We start from the raw sequence: 18,746 nt of genomic DNA, 5'->3' as shown, positions 1-18,746 counted from the left end.
TACTACAAAATGTGGTGTCTGTTATCTGCGTCCTAGACACCTGGAGATATGGACAGAACCCAGACCTGACAATCCAGACAGAAGAGCAGACAAACCACACACACACACACACACACACACACACACACACGCACACACACATGAACTCACACAAACACATTACCAGACACAAACCAGCACAAAAAAGAGAAAATGGAATTGAAAGAGAAAAGAAAAAACGCCAACATCTTTCAATTTATTAACATTTTCTAAAATACAAAATCAATAATAGCTTTCTAGTTTATCTTTTTTTAATCATTAATTTGGCATCATTAAATATATTCATAAATACAAAGCACAAAATAATTAACATTTGTTCGGTAACAGTACCAGCATGACCAGTTTTTAAAAAACAAACAAAACAAACAAACACAAAAACTCAGAACACACCCAGACATGGACACACACAGACACTGCCCAGTAACAGCACTTTGCTGAAATACAGATTTGCCAGCATGTTTAAACCGTGTATACTTTCTGACTCGATTTGCCTCTGAGAACTAGGCGTATCACCTGGTCCCATGATCCCAGGAGATTAAAAAATAAAGAAGAAAAAAAAATAGTGCCAGGGTTTTAAAATTGACGTCATGGAGTCACTGTTTAACCACTTTAGAAAATGTGTGCAATGGTGTAATAAAGCTTAGTACGTTTGCTCTGCTCTTTAGTCCTTTCTCCTGATTTCTTAGCAGATCCCTCCGCTAAGAGAACATCTTAGAAAGAGTGAAATCTGTCAGCTGAAATAATCTGTTTAAATAGAACCAAGAAGGTATTGCAGATGAAAGAAAAGTAGCAACATTACTTGAGTCACACTTTATTTTAACAGTGCCTGACTGCCTCCAAGTGGCCACAAAGAGACACTACAGGTGCTCAAAAACAAGCCTTCACAAAAGCTTCATTCTGTTGCAATTCCAATTCAACTCTAGTAGAATAAGAGCTTCAGCACCACTTCTGCGCTGTGCAATTTGGCAGGTAGCCTGATCAAGATTTCAAAAATGCACATAGGGTAGGTAGGGTTTCTCATCACGGCTTCATTGGGCAGCGTTTAGATAATGTGTTAAAGACACACACACATTGTTAAGGAGTTATAATCAATAAATCCAAATATGAACTCAGGAATACCTTGCAGCATAGTGACATCTAGAGGCTATGGTTGGCCTGTAGTGGCTGTGCTAAGATGGCTTTGTTACATGCTACATTAATTCCAACCCGCTCACAGTAATCCAATGACCTGAACATGCATAGCTCACCAGATTTCACTGGGCCGTAATTGTGAAGCTCAGCCGGGCACCGCTGTCACCCACCCTTTGCTTTGGAGTGTGCGTGAGGATAAAGCGGGCAAAGGGACACAGGTTGACAGGGAAGGGAGGGCCCACGCGTTTGTCCCTGGGCACTCATCGCGTTGACCGCCCCAAGAGTTTATCTGGGGCATGTCTCAATAAATAAAGCCACCGTCAGTTAACGGTCTGAGCCTCATGAGGGCAAAAAACCTCCACACGATAAAGAAAGATTGTCCAGCAATACGTGCGCACCAATTAGGCTGTGAACTTGGGTCTGTGTCTGTGCGTCATGGTCCATCCCTTCCCCCACTCCCCTCTCCTAGTGTCAAGAAGAGACCCCACCCTTCTGTCCCGGAGAGGCCAAATCTGACCCCCGAAAATGCTTACAGGTTATTTTCGGCATTTTCGGTTCTGAGATGAGCAGAACTTCTAAAGTAGTCATCACCTGTATTTAATTTCTGTACTTTGAGTTAAATAATATTAGCCTACAATGTAATGCCTAGCCACGAAAAAAAACGAAAACAATGTGTTAGAACCCACAACAAGTAACAACTGGAAAATATGAATGTGGGGATTATCTGGATTTGAGTAAGATGGACCAAAACCTTTTGGAAATAGTATTATTATTATTAGGTGTCAAATATGGCCATCCCCATAATAAGGCACTTACAAGTCAGGAGACCAAAAAAAGTTTATCATATTTTAAACTTCAACATAACAATTCAAGCCTCCATACTGTACGAAGACAAGACAAAACTTTGAACATGTGATTGACTTTTCTGCGTTATTTAAAAGCTACTTAAGGAACCTATTGATCCTGGGTGTTTAAATATCTGCTATAATACACTTGCATTTTCTCTTTTTTTCCTTTGCTTTTTAATGAAACTGATCTTTGTGCCAGTACTGTTTGCTAAAAAAACAAAAAAGACACACTCAAACTAAAGGTCTCTTTCAGGGGATTGTGTAGTAACCAGGTCAGCAAAGTAGTAGATTGTACACTAGTAGTTGGTCAGTTGGTCCCAGAGAGCCACAATGCATCTTTTTTTTTTTTAAGGTCATCTTTAAGTCACTAGTTTCTGACACCTGGACCAGTTAAGCAGATTGTTTTGTTAGTGAAAGTAATTTAAAGATCATTTACATCAAAAACCTGAACATACTCCTCAGTGACAACACATGACTTGCCAAAACTGAGCACAATCTTCCCATTGACCAAAAGACTGATTTACAGTGAGCTACACACATTCTCCTGTGTTGTGTACTCTCTAGAACCAGTGCTGACCATCCCTGTTATCGACAGATACTCCCACACTTCCTCTCTCGCTCTCAAACAGAGATAATAAAATGTCACACTCCAACACTCAGTGCCTGCCAGTAACTCCCTGCGACATTCAGACAAAATGTCCTGCAACTTTGAACAGAGGCAGGACAGAAAGGGTGAAGTCATGAAGAAAAAAAAAAAAAGACACAGTGATATATAGAGAATAAAGACAAGTGCAGCTAGAACAGGACCCCTGTTGGGCAGAATCCAAAAAGTGCATTCGCACCATTTACCAGTGTTTAGTCTGCAGAAACTGGCACTCAGATCTTAGTTAAACCCAACGGCGATGCTCCTCACAGATTCATTATGAGCCAGTAGAGGTCTCGTCCACAATACACAAGGTCTCAGTTTCAGGGGCGCTGTGACCTTCTGGTCCAGATCAAATAGGATCTCTCTTCACAGACCTAGAATGGATCTTCCCTTGTTCAATATCAGTACCATCCAAGACCTGTCAGAAGCCACCGTTCACGTGCTGGCTGAGGAGTGATTGGGAGTGTCATGGTGAATGCTCACTCCAGTCTGTGGCAGAGTGACAGTGTGCCCGTCCCTGTGAGTGACTTTTTACCCATCTGTATTCCTCGCTGCCCTGGACCGTCTGACACTCCAGAGCTGTTGCAGGCGAGTGGGGGGCTGTGATGGCATGAGGGAGCAAGTGAGCACGTCTTTGTGTGTATGTCAATCAGGAGCGTGTAGTCCGTGAATATATACAGTATTTACATTTGTGTTTTGAGAAGGAGGGATTTCCGAGTTCATACTTTTTCCTTCTCCCTCGCGTTCTGGTTATTCAGTATCTTTGCACTTTCCCGCCCTGGCATTGTCCTCGTGCTCGAAATGAAGCCTGTGGATTGGCTGACTGGTGGCTCGCACATCTGTAGGAGGCGTTGCTCGAAAATGACCGAATTTCCTCTCTCTCTCTCTCTCGGTCCGATCGGGTGTTTGTCAGTCAGTCTCAGTGCGAGTTGGTTTTGTACTCGGGGTGGTAGTGTGTGTGGTGGGAGGGAGGGGGTTGTGTGTGTGTGTGGGGTGGGGGGTAATGAAATGGGAAGGGGGTAATGGGGTCGTGTGGATCAGGAGGCCCCGTCACTCCAGTGCGTTGCCCACTCCTTCTTCTGCAGGGTGCCCGTCTTCTCGTCTTTGAACTGCGGCCTGTCCTGCCGGGGGATCTTCACAGCATGGTACTGGGGAACGGTGTCTTTGTGCTGGGCTCGCCTGAAGAACCCACACTGTAAAACACAGCAGAACACAAGGGTCACGGACAGCCCCACACAGCCCTCAAGGTCCTAGCCAAGTTCCTTCATCAAACTGTAAACATGGATAAGAAAGAAGTTTGTCCCCTTAAGCTACACCCTTAATCTCCCATCCACGGTCCATGTTTTCATGCAATTGCCTCACAGCTTTTAAGGCATCGGCAGGACCTTGAAGAACATGTGCCTTGCTGCAACTGGATTTCGCAGAGGCAAAGGAGATGATTTTCTTTAACGGGAGCACTATACACGCATGCTGCTGATTAAGTTAAAACCAGCACCCAACAATACACCCCTCCTAAGTCTGCTGGGTTAACCAGGCAAGGGCTAAAGGGCCTGCGTTGTGTAATGCTGCACACACGTTAGATGTGTGGGTGAAAAACACGACAGCAAACTACAGCAGTGTCAAACACACATGAACACACAAACACACAGACGCACAAACACAAAGGCAAAGACTTCCATAATATGTGGGCCTCAAATTCGAAAATTCGCCAATTCTAAGAGAGCATCTGTTAGTCTGTGGAGGCCGATCTAAGCTGCTGGAACGATGTGGACCATGATCTCTGCCCTTTATTTGGGATACTGATATTGTTGTTATTATTTGTTGTATTATGATTATTAATTATTATGATGCTTATATCATTATGTATGTGTAGCAAAGGGCATTAGTTGACCCCATCATGATTACAGAAGTAGTGTCTGGGGATTGTTTATTGACCTATTAAAGCATGCAGTCTCTTGCTTTGCGTGTTCAATGTGTGATCATTGCGTGCTCACTCAGACAACTGGTTATCAAATCCAACCAGTTAACTGTAATGTTCCCCAATCAACAAGGCATATTGTTGTGGAGAAAAGCAGGTTGCCGGAACAGATAATGGACGCAGTGTGCTTATGAAAGCAGGCCAGCCCCTAGGAGTAAATATTTTACTTGGTTTGTTCCCCTTAGCCGAGTTCAGACCCAGAAACGCCCGCACTGCTTTTGCTGCAACTCACACGAAGGGGACAAGACAATAGTGGAGTAATATAAACTGTGTCTTTTTTCTTGTTTTTTTCCAATGGTACATTTTCAGTCATGGTGCACACACACACATGACAAACACTACACACACGACACACACACAAAGCCTAGCAGTGTCTCTGTGTAACACAAACAAGGCTTCCTTTAGAGAAGTTCACTCTGGCTAGATTGTACAGATCCTCGTTAGGTTTTGCCCATGTGGTAAAATTCCCCATCTTACTGAGCATTGCCTTTTGTTTTGGCTGCACATTACTTTAGACACCAGTTCAAAGTCATGTGATGACAGTGACCTCATTCAAATCTAAACAGAGGACACATCTATTCTTCCAATTCTAATTAGACTTAATCAGTTCCCTTTTCTACTGCTGCTGTTCCCTCCGATCCCTGCTGCTCTTGAATGGATTCGGTACGCTTTAAAAGTTGTGCAGGGCCCTCCTCAACTCCTAAAGCTTACTGAATCCATAGTTTCATCTTCCACACTCCAACTAGGTCCAAAAGCATCTGTATACAAGCATTAGTACATCTGCAGTTTCACAAAACACAAGGGTCTGTGGAATGTATACAGAACATCCAGAATTACTTTATAATCCAGAGCGAATTAAAATCAATCGCAGGACACCAATCCATGATGATGATGATGATTATTTTGTATGATGTGCAACTGTTGAAAGGTATAGAAAACTGGTAGGGCTATAGTAGGGTACCACTTTGGGTTTCAAACATGGGGGCATTTGTCCTTGTACGAGTTCTCCTCCTGTAAGGAGAGATAGATAGCAACTCCTAGCCAGGCAGTCCACAACTGTAAACAGCTCCAATTAACATAAAGAACTATAAAAGTTATTATGTTATTGTATCTAAGAGTCAATTTACGTTGGAAGACTTATCGTTTGGCGGGACTAATGAGTACTAAATAAAAGTACTGAGATTCAAACCTTTTTGGCGGATGGTGGTTTGCGAATTGGCGGATTAATGAGTCATTTTACAATGGGAATGAATTCATTCTTGGCGATTTGTGGCGGAATTGCAAATTTCGCGGATTAAAGAGCAGCAAATTTCAAGATTGGACCTGTACTTAATTTACACAGACAACAGGGAACACTGCATCCTAGCATCCTATAGCATCCTATCCTTGTTCTGTACTGCCGGCCTTGTGGGGCTTGCAGAGAGCCAGGGTGAACTTTTCTAACGGAGCTGCAGCTCAGTGGATCACAACACAGCAAGCCGCCCCAGGGCGCAGGCCGGGTTACCGCTGAAGGGGGAAGGGGTAGAGGGGGAGGGAGGGGGGGCGGGCAGTCTAGCTCAGATCGGCCGCCTGTTTCTCTGCCTCGGAGGGCTGGACTTGCAGGTGGGCGCTATGGTATTCCGTCTCGTACTGCGGGCGCCGCTCCGAGCGACGGAAGAACCCACACTGTGGAAAGGAGGAGGAAGAGGAAGGGGATGTAGGGAGGGAGGAGGTTGACCAGGGAACCAAAGACGACATCATCAGCAATGGGGGTAACAACAACACACCTCCCTGCCCTGTGACACAAAATCAAGTCTGCATCGTTTCACCTCTTGTTTCTTGGTGTGATACACAGCCCTGCCACATTCAAACGAGTCCAGGCAGAATTGAAGTACTGAACTGCAGTACCCCTGAGTCCATAATGGAATTACCAGCCTTCTGCATCAGGTCCAGAGAACAGATATCAATGTGTTTGTGTCTGCTCCATTTTATGCTTGGTGTTTTCTTGAGGCTGATCTATTGAACACGGCAGGGCTCTGCATGACGTCTGTTTTGAGTTACTCTTTTATTTTGTAATCTAACAACTTGTCTGGGGGAAAAAAATAGAAATCAAAAAAGCTCCTGAAATGAATTACAAACACTGATATTCATGAAGCAAATAACATTCCAGCTCAATGATACAGACCATTCTCTCATTAGCTATCATAAGTGCTATTTTATTTATCGGTTATTTCTGCCGATACAGTATAAAGCATTTGTGTACGAGCACATCAGTGTAGGACAGCTACTGTGCCCTTGGGGGACACCTAGAGGCACACACAGCCCTGTTATCGATACCTGATCATACACAATCCTCTTTGTTGTAGCCGCTGTTCCTGCTAACTTGGAATTTAATTGGCTGTGTGTTTGGTCCCCTTTTAACCGCTTACCTTCCACAGCAGACACACCAGCAGGGCTAAGACCAGGATCCCTGCCAGGACGGCTATCAGGATGATCCACCAGGGGATCCCGTATTGATCGGAGACCCCGTGCTCTGGATATATCATCACTGAGATCTGTGCAGGAAAGAGAGAAGGCATTGTCCAAAGGCAGGCTTTCTCATGGCCTGTAATCTTAATCTGACGTACTCTCTCAGATTCTGTCACAGTTTTTGTACACTTCACTAAGATCTGTAGAGAAAAGGAAAACTAACTGATAATAAATAAATATCATTTGCTCACTTAGACAACTCCATATCAGAGCCAGGGCTGGAGAAATTTACAAGGCCGGAATCTTAACAGCCAACAGACAAAACGTAATGCCATAACAGCATCAGGGGTGCCTACCTTGGCAGCAGCATCCTTTAACACCAGGTGTTTAATGGTGGACTTGACTGTGATGTTTGCCTTGACTATCAAGTCTAGGGCACTGACTGAGGGAAACTCCTGACAGAAGCCAAGAGGGGGGGAGAGAGAGAGAGAAAGAGAGAGAGAAGGATTTAAAAATTATATAACAGCAAACCAGAAAGTCTTATTCGATAGCCTGCTGGGGTATCGATCCAACCCTACAACAACAGGTTAAGCTTCTCTCTAGTCAATGGTCGGATTTAGAGTGCAGAGGGTATGTCTGATACCTCCAGGAAGGTGCTGTTCCACAGCCGGGCCCAGATCTTCAGCACGGCCGAGCTGGAGAAGCTGTGCAGGGGACACTGGAACAGCATGCAGCGCGCAGAGCCCAGCTGGCAGTCCTGAGGAGGGGTGGGGAGGGGGGAGTATACCACATCATTAGATTTGACACAGATGAATATGAATACAAATATTCAGATTGTAAGTGCCTGGGGTTATCTACAGCCTTAATGGCGACCTGCTCACCAGCTCCAGAGACTTCCTCCTTTCTGAGGCAGCCACAGCTGGAGTTGTCCTACCCATGATGCTTTGCGTCAAGACCCTGTCCTCCTCCTCTGGGTGGGACCGGACCTTCCTGGTTGGGGAATTCTGTTCGGATGGAAAACCAAAAGTTAGTCAAGAGCTCCCAATCCTGGTGTTGGAAACAATAGTTCCACCACTAGACTGAGATGGGGAGGCATTGGAACTGTGCAGAACCCTGACCGTGTTCTGTAAAGCCTGGGATTGGTAGACGGGACTCTTGTTCAGGACGTTGAGAGGTTGGGAGGTTGTGCAGCGAGTGTTGGGCTGCCCTTTAAACTCCATCGCTGTGGGGTACAGTAGCCACTTCCCATTGGCTAGCTCGTGGGGCCACATGACGTTCAGGAAGGCGGAGCCTAGTGTCTGGAGGGACTGCCCAGGATTGGTCACCTGAAGAACAGGGCAAATGCAGTGTAAGACTCCTCTGTTCAGGCAGAACCCTTATCATACAAAACTCAAGGATATCGCCTCAATGAGCACATCCTGCCTGGTGTTGCACTGTTCATGAATCACAACACCGCCAGAAGATCCCAATTTAGTTTCCACATGGCTCTGTTTTTAAGTATGTGTCATTATTTTGACTGAGAAGGACTGATCAATTAGAAATAAATAGATAACATACATAGTGAAAAAACTGAAAGACAGAGATCAGTGTTATTTACATCACTTATAAAACTTATAACATGAACAAATGAACAAAAAAAAACATTACCGTGAACTCGTACTCCACCAAACTGCCCATGTCCTCCTGTGATGTCATCGCACTCTCGCCTCTCACTGTCCCGCTGAAGAAGAGCTGGTGAGGACGAGCCACCCTGTTGAAAACACGATCCACACGGCCCAGTCAGGATGGCTGCGTTCAAATCGTAGACTATATCCCTGCCAGGTTTTCTAACTGTGCAACCAGTTGCCGTGAAATATCCCTGCATACTGGTACAGTGCTTACCCAGCAACAGAGAGAGGGAGCTCGATCACAACTTTGGCATGAGCCACAATGGGTTTCAGGTCCAGCTGTTCACTGATACTGCAGGTGGGAGAAAAAAACACACATAACACAGCCATTAGTGTGACGATATAATCCCTTTCACAACAGCACAGCTGGAAAGTTACAGATTCTCAACTGTAAAGCACTCTATTAAAGACAAAGGTATAATTGAGCCGGTTGTAGCAAAAACATGGTGCAGTTACCAGGGTTGGGGTCAATTCCACTAATTCAATTCCAATTCAATTATTTATCCCTTTAAATTCCATAAAATCAATTCATTATCCAAAACACTTTCCTAAATTCCTTTTCAATTCAATTAATCTCAATTCCAAATTCGGATCAAATCTGCAAACTCAATTCCAATTTGATATTTCTCCCACACCAATTCCTTAATCCTTAACGGTTTCCTTCTTTGTTACCATCACTTAAGTTTTCAAAGTGATCAAACACCAGAGGCTTCTCTGACATTGTGAAAGTGTTTGTCCAAATCGGTAGGCATTGGGTCCTCAGTCAGTCCAGGTTCAATCACAAAATCAGGGTTCTCAGTAACAGTCCAAGTCAAAAACACAAGCAATCCTTAAAAAAATTATATGTTAACACAGTCAAAACCACCACAATCCTTCTACCCAACAAAAACAAGGAGAGCAAGGTAGGTCCTTATATAGTAAGGTTTAGAACAGTGGGTAATTGCAAGTAATTGAGATGGTTCTTGTGATATATCCTTCCCAACAAGAGGGCAGGACTAGGACACTATCTTGTATGAGTGTCTATTAGGTGGATGAGGAACTCATTGGCTGAGATTCAGATAATAGAAATTCCTCAGTTGCTAAGAGGCCTGGAAAAATTCACCTTAGAAGCTGCTGAGAATCATTTACCTGTAATTTTAATAATAAAACATTGTCTTGTAAACATTGTATTGTCTACATCATTGAAAAATTTGATGAAAACACAATTATTACAAAATAAAATATTTTAAAAACAGATAATACATAATTATAGATGATTCATAATGGATTAAAAAGGGTAAAATGGTAAAACAAGGCACATGAAAAGCATTTCCAATTCAAATTCTGAAGTATGAGATATTGACAATTACAAATTAAATTACAGCTTAAAAGGTCTAAATTCCAATTCAATTCCAATTCCAAAGACTGAATTTGAATTACAAGAACCATTAAGAATTCAAATTGGAATTGATCAATTAAAAAAAGTATAAGATTTGAGTTGGAATTAACTGATGAATTTAAATTTAAATTTAATTGACCTCAACCCTGGCAGTTACAAAAACTAAAAGTAGGCCAAGGTACTGAAATTGTTCCAATGACACCAAATCACAGAGTAATCTCATCACTTGTCAAATCTGAGACTTGAGCTGAGACTGAGCTCCAGAAATAAATCCTTTAAAGGTCTATTGAAGAACATTTTAAAGAGGAATATTTGTTGCCCCCGGTGTTACACTGACAAAGGAAGTGGAAATTCTGCCTAACTAATTGGGACTTCAAACTCAGGGTATATTAGTACTCACGTGTTCAGTGATAGGTTGACAAACAGGTCGGTGGTTTCTATGGTGATACCAGAGGTGCTCAGGATTACATAGAAGGTGAGCTGAGAAAGAGAGAGAAGCAGAGAGAGCAAGACAGATGGAGGGGGATAGTGGGAGGAGAGAGTGAGAAAAGGGTGATCAACCTTTATTCGGTTAAAATTATGAAAGCCCTCACAAATCTTAAAACCTGAATCTGGGTAAAAATTGTAAAACTCCTACCCCAGAAATGTTTTCGTGTAAGGCAATTTCGTCCAGCTGGAGACAATGTAGCCGAAGGGGGTGTGGGGGGGTAGGATATGTGCTGATGGTAGAACGTTACCTTGGAGCCTCTTTTGAGTGGATTTCCCAGTTCGCATTCTGCCAGGGAGCCGTTCTGATTGGCCTGACACACCAGCTGCTTGTCCTGCGGAGACGCAATGCTGTCAGATCATTGGTTGTGACCAGTGAATCAACCAGATTTGAGAAACCGAGTGGAATCAAGTCTTTAGCTTCTGTATTTGGGAAAAGGGTGTGAGCGGGTACCTGCGGGCCCCTGAAGCCGGAGTAGGACAGAGTGTCCGGCACGGCCACCAGTAGCTGGGCAGCATGGGCATCGTCTCCGTCCTGCTGGGGGTAGCGCGGGTCAGAGGGCAGGTTGGTGACGGTAACCTCCAAGGTCACAGCCTTCTGGTCTGAGAGAGAGAAGACAGGCGTGCCTTCAATGTCCCTGTACACACAAGAGACAGACACACAAAGAGAAATGAGTTTCCAGCAGGTAAAACATGGAATGCTTCCTGCTTGCCATTTTGTTTTTTAACACAGGCAGTTTTGGGGATTTAGCGAGTGTACTGACTTGGGCAACTGGGTGAAGAGATCTGAAGCGTGGTGGCGGATCCCGAATCGATAGCGGAGCCGCAGGTTGCTCTGGCAGATCTTGTCTTCTCCACAGCCCTGCCGTAAGAAATTCACCTGCAGAGAGGGAGGTTAGAGGGGGGGGAGAGAGAGAGTGGCAGAGCGAGAGAGAGAGATGGAGATCGGTCATTTTCATCCACCCCTTGTACAATTGGCTTAATTTGGAACAAAAAAAATACCTCACAGAACATTTAATATACACCTATAAAAACAGGCAAACAGCATGAGGGCTAATCTTGGTCTTGCTTTGGACTTTGTGACAGTATTTCAGTGATTAACAGTGAACAAAATTGTGTATGAAACCAGGCTAAGAAGGCTGTACACTGACCTCGTCGTGCAGTGTGGGGGGCATGGCAGGACTCAGTACTGGAGACAGCTCCCCTAGCTGGCTGGCAGGGACATGGGAGTGCCACACACGTTTCACAGAGTGGGTGACGGAGATTGATATAGGCCTCAGCTTGTCTCGCAGGTTGTCCTGCAGAGTGAGAGAGAGAGAGAATAAATAGAAAAATAAAAGAGAGGCAGAACCATTTATTTTCATGCTTGCTTTAGTGGCACACTGAGCAGTAGAATGGGAGTCTCTGTAATTTTCTGTTAAGTAATTCTCTTACTGTTAAAAATTAAAATAAGCACTAGTAGGCTCAGTGTTGTCCCCTACCTGCAGCTGGAAGGTGGCTGTCTGGCAGGCGACGTGATGCTGCCCTTGGAGCAACACCTCCTCTGAGTGCTGGTACTCTGGCTCTCTATCCACCCGGCCCAGGAAGTTGACGCGATGTGGGAGGCTCAACTTCCTACGCTCGGTGTCGGCCTCAAACAGAACTGCCAAAGCTGAGCGAATGGAGAGAGAGAGGGAGAGGGTGTGAGTAACTGAGAGAGAGGCAGAGGGAGAGAGAGAGAGAGAGAAACAGCATGAGAGCAAAGAGAAATGGTGACAAAAGGAGGAGAACTCACTGATATGGGGTCTGTAGGATGAGGGGTGCGCAGTGTAACTGAAGCAGGCCTTCACGTCCACACTGTGGGAAAACAAGCACAAGTCGCAGTGTCAATCACTCTGAAAATAAAGAGTTTGTTCATACAATCGGGTGACCAGTTCAGGGATGGCAGCAGCTACACTGCGGCACTAACCACTTATTCACACATTATTGTCGTACCCACCACACTCCATCACGGCCCTGACAGTTGCGTTGCTCCAGGTCGATGTTTTGGGGCGTGATTTTGACGGTTCGGCCTATGTTGATTACTGGACGAGACCTGGAGACACCAAGGAAAGGGTCATAGATTCTGAATGGTGCAGGATTATTTTACAGATTAGTTAATGCAAATGATATTCCATATAACATGTGCTGTACTAGTAGGATAAGTTATTTTAAAAATGTAACATTTTTTAATGCTTTTGTTGTCTACTGTTACCAAGCACATAAGGGAGCAGGCTCAAACGCAGCTCTATCTGGTAGCCTGGCCTTGTGCGTCACCCAGGGCAGAAGGCTGATGTGTTTGTGTGGCAAACGGGGGGGAGGGAATTCCAAGTTTAAAGGCATTGCGTGGTGTCACCTGTACAGGACCACCTGATCATTGAGGGAGCCCACTGCCAAGTCGGGGTAAGAGTTCCCGTCGATGTCCAGACCCCCCGAAATGGAGTATCCGAAACGCTGCACCCCCACAGCCAACCCATCCAGCACCTGGGCACCCAAGACAGAGAGTGAGAGAGAGGCAACAAGAAAAACAGAAGAACATAAGAGTGGTCTATCTTCTTCAGTAGAATGGAAGAGCACAAGATTGTCCCACAAAACAGTGTTGGAACACATAGGGATCATGCAAGAATCAGTCAGGAGAGCACCAGATCTCGACCCTAACAACCTCCACTGACCTGGGCAGCCTTGGTGATGATGCCAGAGGCAGAGCCACGGTAGATGTAGACCTTGCCATCGCCATCGAATGGGGCTCCCACTGCGATGTCTAGAGCAAGAGAGAGAGATTTAGAGACAAAGTGTCAGCGAGTAAGAAAGAGAGAAAGAAAGAGAAAAAGACAGCCAGCAACATAAAGCGCGTTGTGTTCAATTTCAATGCCTTCAGTTCCGGTTCCCTCAAGCGCCAAAATGTCCTTAAATTCCAACAGCTGTTTTTCCCTTAACTGGTGTGTGGACTTCACTGTGCTAAGACATCCTTCAACTTGAGCACTTAAGGGGAATTAATTTTACTAATATTACATAACTACACGCAGACTGACCTCCATATCCATCCTGGTCCAGATCACCCACGCTGCTGACCGTCAGACCGAACATGGAGTCATAGGTGCCATTGAGCCGCACAGGCTTGGCCCACTCCTTGCGGCCCTTTGGGTTGAGGTACACGTACACAGCGCCGCCGATCTCCTCCTTCCGGTCAAAGAAATTAGGAGCCCCCACTAACAGGTCCACCCAACTGTTAGAGAGCAAGAGAGGATGGAAACAAGGAGACGATGAAGTGTTTCTTACTCTTAATCAATTGAGTGACAATCTGCATGCTTAATGGTCCATTTAACCAGGTTTGTCTTCATGTGCATGTAGCGTTATGTGGACAGAGCTCACCCACATGCAGATACCAAGAAGCCTGTGACTTGTGAAGGGAGAGAAACTCACCCATCATTGTTGAGGTCAGCTGCAGCGACAGAATACCCAAAAGAAGATGCCAACTCCTCGCCCCACAGGATGTGCTTAGGTACCAGTCTGTACACATTGTCCTTGTGCAGCAGGACCACGGCGCCCGTGTGGTTGGCACGGGGCGCCCCGGCCACAAAAGTCAGCTCCTTCTGGCTGATGATGCCCTTGGCAGAGTCTATTGAAAATCCTGGAGGGAGAGGATGGGGGGGGAGGACAAAGTTAGGGAGAGAAAGAGACTGGCACTCATCATCATCCAGCCTGGTCCTGACAGGCTTTTTCCAACCTCCTACACCAGGAGTAGGCACTGCCAGTCTTCGAGGGCTGAGGGGAGTTCTCTATTTCAACTGAAGTCATTATGGGGAGGAAAAAAATCACCTGTTTATGCCAGGTCTGAATCAGGTGATCCAAGTCTTCATCATCCTGCAAGTGACAGGGGACACCTATGTACCTGCAGGCCCCGTTGAACATTACACTAAACCCGAGAAGGACAGTTAAGGGACCCTAATGCCTAATCAAAAGGTGCCCACAAAACCTATGACAACCCAGACTGGATTTACCTACTCCTGTCCTACACTACTGACTTACCTTTGGTGTCAATGGTCTGGGTTTGTCCCCATTATTCAGCCTACAAGAGAGTGTTTATGAGGAAACGCCAGTAAAGCTACGGAGTGGTGTTTTGCGAACAAAGGCCAAGACTGAGGATAGCAGTTTACTCGTGTGTGTCACTGCTGTCTGGTGGATTTGGGTCTATCCCTGTTCTGAAGGGCCACTACTCTTAAACACTGACTCGGGTCGCTCTCGAGGTTTGACATCAGAAAGGCAGAGGCCTCCTACAGCAAGTTAGTGCTGCCCATTAGAGAACAGCAGTGCAAATCTGCTGTGGTAATTAGCTGTTTAAGCTGGGCCCACAGGTTACAGAAAATCAAAGCCTGGATCAGAAGCAGGTGAGAAGGTAAGACGCCAAGTGTCAATTATCTGCTGGTTTAATCAAAGTTTTTGCTAAAGAAGGCGTGACTGAATTTAAAACTGATTTAGTTTTCCTTTTTTATAAAGGCTTGAAGAAGTGGTGTTCAATGGTATGTGTTTGTATTTGGTCTGGGTGGGTATATAGTGCAGGAGTTACACTGCCTGGAAGCCTGATCTGATCTCAGAGACAAAGCCAGTTGGAACTGGTACTCAGTTGGGGACAAGTAGAAAAACTAGGAGCTGCAATTACTGGGGGTGTAGCAGGTAGGCCAGTCAGTGGCATTCTGTCCACTATAACATAGAAAAATCCAAACCAACGATCGGTCTAATGACAGGGTACAATTTAGCTAAGGGCTCTGTAAATAGCGACAGAAAAACTCATCCTGTGATCCAATTCCATTTATATTTTTAGAAGTAATGTGGCAGGCCCCTGTTCTTCATGTTCTGATGCTTGTTTTACACAAAATTAAGGATTTTTGTTCTATGTTCTACACCACCTGTGCTTACATCACAAAGAGCCCAAGGTAAAGCGCAATATGATCTCTGCGATGAAGTGACGGCGTTGTGGTGTGCATCGCTGGTGTGTCTGAGTCTGATTGTGCATTGCTGTGTGTTTGGAGTAAGTATGAGAGGGCGCGTGTGTTTTAAAGTAGGGGAAGCCGCTGTGATGTAGGGGTGTTTGGGGTCTCGTTGCAGCCAGCTGTGAAAGACAATGTTGATTAGTTCACTTGTTCTTGATGAGCATAACAGTCATGCCGATTAAAATGTCCACACTAACGACTAGACGCATGCAGTAAGATGCAAGGGAAGAGGAGGGGGTGGAGGGGTGGGGGGATTATGGTAGCTGGGACCTTCATGCAAAAGCAACACAGGGACAAACGGACAGACAGACGGTTAATGAGATTTTCCAGGGTGGCAGAGTCGGGCAATCCTCTGAGTTATAGAGAATACCTTACACCGGCAGGTGCTTGATGTAAAACTGCACTGGGGTGAGCAGTTCCACATATGGCACATCTGCAAAGTCACAAATCTTCGTTTATGTGCTACTCTTAAAAGTAAATCCCCCTCTTTAGAAACTGGCCAATAATATTGTCACCACAGAAACCAAAGTGCTGTGTCACTTTACGTTTGGTATTTACTTGAACTATACTCAAAAATGACTGAAGGCTTTGAGAAGTTGCCAACATTGTTGTTTCTTGCATTCACAAAAGAAGCTACAAAGCAATAAGGACCACAGTTCAGTTGGCAAACTGTTTGGACATAAATTATTGACTTGGGGAGCCTGTGAAGTTAAGAGGTTGGGTGCCCTTTTAATCACCACTGTAGTGACAGAGATTTAATGAGATAGCTGCTTGACCAGAGTGCCTGCTCTCGTGGACACTAGGAGATGCAGTCAAACACGACACAATTAGCACTCATATCCATTTCAAAGCTGCGGTATGGATCTGCACAGCATTAAAATCATACCCGTTCTGTTTGGTTGAATAAGCTTGGCAGCAGAGCGTGGAAACACCAGGTAGGAGTACTCCCTTACTGTGCTGAAGTTTCTTTGCCATTAGCGTTAATCAATAATGGAACACTGGCTGCCAAGAATACTGATCGATCAGCTGGATCAAGTCACATTAAAATCAGATTAAGCCAAATCAACTAGACCCAGTCAATAAATTGATCCACGTCTTTGTGTATAGGAACTACGGGTAAGTTTCTTCATAGAAGGGACTGCTCTATTTCACTCTAAATCAGTTTAGGGACTGCACAGAACACCAGCTCACTGATAGCACTGCATAAAGCACAGATGAAGACAACATGCCCTTTTGCAGCAGCTGATGCAGCACGTGTGAGTCTGAAACAGCAGGCTGATTGTACCTGCTGCCAGGGCAGAACACTTTAATGACACTCAAGAGCTCTTTCAGATACCTAGGGTCCATATTTGGAATTGGTTGAGCCCACGTGCTTCAAGTACAGAGGGATTATACAAGTACACACAGGGATTCTTGTTCTTTTGTATGTGATTACTGTTTCAACATATGTGTGTGTTTGCTCTTGGACCAATAGAGAGGAACATGCTTGTCCACGCTTAAACATAGAAGATGGTGAAGGCGTTTTGGATGGGAATGAAGTGGTGCCATCCAAGCCAGAGCAGGCCGTTTGAATTGTGCTTGTTTGTGCTCAGTGAGGGGGAGACATGCAAGTTACACCGTGCACTGGAAGTGGAGACGGTGGAATCGAGGAGTTGAGAAGGGGTTGGATTTACAGAGCACGTGCGAACGGAGCCAGTCCAAGTTATTAAGCTGCTGCAATGAATGGAAAGCAATAAAACAAATCTATCCCGTAATGGGCATCTTCACTGGAGAGCTTCATGATTTGAAGATAAAGCAGACCAACACCAGTATACTCTGTCTTTGGGCTAACGTGCCAGTAATATTTTTAAAACTGATCTGCAAAAATACAAATCACAGTTAATGCAACATTTGCTGAAAATCCATCATCTCAAAGGGCAAAAAAAAACAAAAAAACAATCCCCATTGTAAACGTATGACGAATAAAATTATTTTAAAATGTACAGAGGGGAAACAGTAACTCCCCAAGGACTATAGACAAGCACAGTGAGCTCGAGTTCATTGTGGGTAGGAGAGGTAATACTGAGGAATGCCCTAAGAAACCAGAACTCTGCGGGACTGTGGGTCAGTTTAGAAGCCACCACCAAGGAAGCCTGGGTCACCCCACGAAAAAACCCACATAAACATGCATTCCCACTGACCGACAGGACAGAGACCGACACAGACCACCAATCTAGCACAGACTACTGCAGAGACCCCCCCGGCTGTAACTCTCAAGGAAGACACCACACTACCATGGTGGCCTCTTACCCTAGATGCCACCAAGACACATGTCATCAGACACATGCGCAACACTGTGGAAAATAAAGCTTAGCATATTGGTTTGCAAATGGGTCTGTCTTTTGATTGGCTGGATGGACAGAATGGATCCAAAACTATAAAAAACTATTTGTCAACAGCTTGTAGCATCTAAGCTTTTGAGTTTTTTGGCTAAGAGCTGCAATGGTAGTGGGTCATTGAGGAGAAGCTAGCAAGGTCTCTGATCCAGGCTAAGAAGAGCACAAAGTGAGTGAGGAGGAGCAGGGATGGAGGGGGAGGGAGTAGTCTAGGACAGGGGACCTGATCTAACGAAGGCCTCCTTCTGCCTACAAACCTAAGTAGCTATTCTGAGCTACGTCCTCAAAGGTGGTGGCGCGCTCTGACGGCTCCAACGTTTTGTATACCAGCGTGTCCTCGACGGGGCTGGTCATGAACAGGAGCCCTAGGCCCCAGAGAGAGAGGGAGATGACAGAGAGAGACAGAGAGAGACAGAGAGAGACAGAGGGAGAGGGAGAGGGGGTGCAAGTGAGAAAGTCTGTGCTGTGATGTGCACATCAAGTGGGCATCGTGGTGGGTACTCACGCCAACCATGGGTGCCCCCAAAAGGAGGGGAGGGACTGAGAACTGTCACTCAGACTACCTTAACCAACATCTTGTTTGAATAAAGGCTTCAACCTTCCAAAGAGATTAACTTTTTGATTTCCATTTTCCATGCATTGGCCTGGGGGATTACAGTACTGGAGGGATTCTGGGACGTGCCAGAGAGGGCTCGGAGTCTGGGGACAGTTCTCAGCCACCATGGAGACCCCGGATGCCCA

General features: G+C 45.2%; 1 protein-coding gene across 3 annotated transcripts in view; it reads right to left on the bottom strand.

Moving 5' to 3' along the window:
* Positions 1-213: 213 nt before the first annotated feature.
* Positions 214-18,746, bottom strand: part of itga7 (integrin, alpha 7) — a 43,355-nt gene continuing 24,822 nt past the window's right edge. Inside the window, exons 5-25 of one of the 3 annotated variants that reach the window (XM_066708291.1) lie at positions 18,263-18,370; positions 14,063-14,270; positions 13,672-13,865; positions 13,312-13,400; positions 12,996-13,123; positions 12,600-12,695; positions 12,396-12,457; positions 12,103-12,272; positions 11,773-11,919; positions 11,386-11,501; positions 11,076-11,259; positions 10,873-10,956; positions 10,536-10,615; positions 8,972-9,049; positions 8,738-8,840; positions 8,209-8,415; positions 7,972-8,094; positions 7,734-7,847; positions 7,447-7,545; positions 7,051-7,176; positions 214-3,857 (exon numbers count right to left, since the gene is read on the bottom strand). In XM_066708291.1, the coding sequence (XP_066564388.1) occupies positions 3,702-3,857; positions 7,051-7,176; positions 7,447-7,545; positions 7,734-7,847; positions 7,972-8,094; positions 8,209-8,415; positions 8,738-8,840; positions 8,972-9,049; positions 10,536-10,615; positions 10,873-10,956; positions 11,076-11,259; positions 11,386-11,501; positions 11,773-11,919; positions 12,103-12,272; positions 12,396-12,457; positions 12,600-12,695; positions 12,996-13,123; positions 13,312-13,400; positions 13,672-13,865; positions 14,063-14,270; positions 18,263-18,370 (2,672 nt within the window). In that variant the 3' untranslated portion in view covers positions 214-3,701. Of the gene's footprint in view, positions 3,858-6,146; positions 6,308-7,050; positions 7,177-7,446; positions 7,546-7,733; positions 7,848-7,971; positions 8,095-8,208; positions 8,416-8,737; positions 8,841-8,971; positions 9,050-10,535; positions 10,616-10,872; positions 10,957-11,075; positions 11,260-11,385; positions 11,502-11,772; positions 11,920-12,102; positions 12,273-12,395; positions 12,458-12,599; positions 12,696-12,995; positions 13,124-13,311; positions 13,401-13,671; positions 13,866-14,062; positions 14,271-18,262; positions 18,371-18,746 lie in introns of all 3 variants that reach the window. The other 2 variants (XM_066708292.1, XM_066708290.1) reach the window with 2 other exon arrangements.

The sequence above is a fragment of the Amia ocellicauda genome, chromosome 7 (assembly GCF_036373705.1).
Source record: "Amia ocellicauda isolate fAmiCal2 chromosome 7, fAmiCal2.hap1, whole genome shotgun sequence".
Taxonomy (NCBI): domain Eukaryota; kingdom Metazoa; phylum Chordata; class Actinopteri; order Amiiformes; family Amiidae; genus Amia; species Amia ocellicauda.
This window is presented reverse-complemented; position numbering and strand designations above follow the sequence as displayed.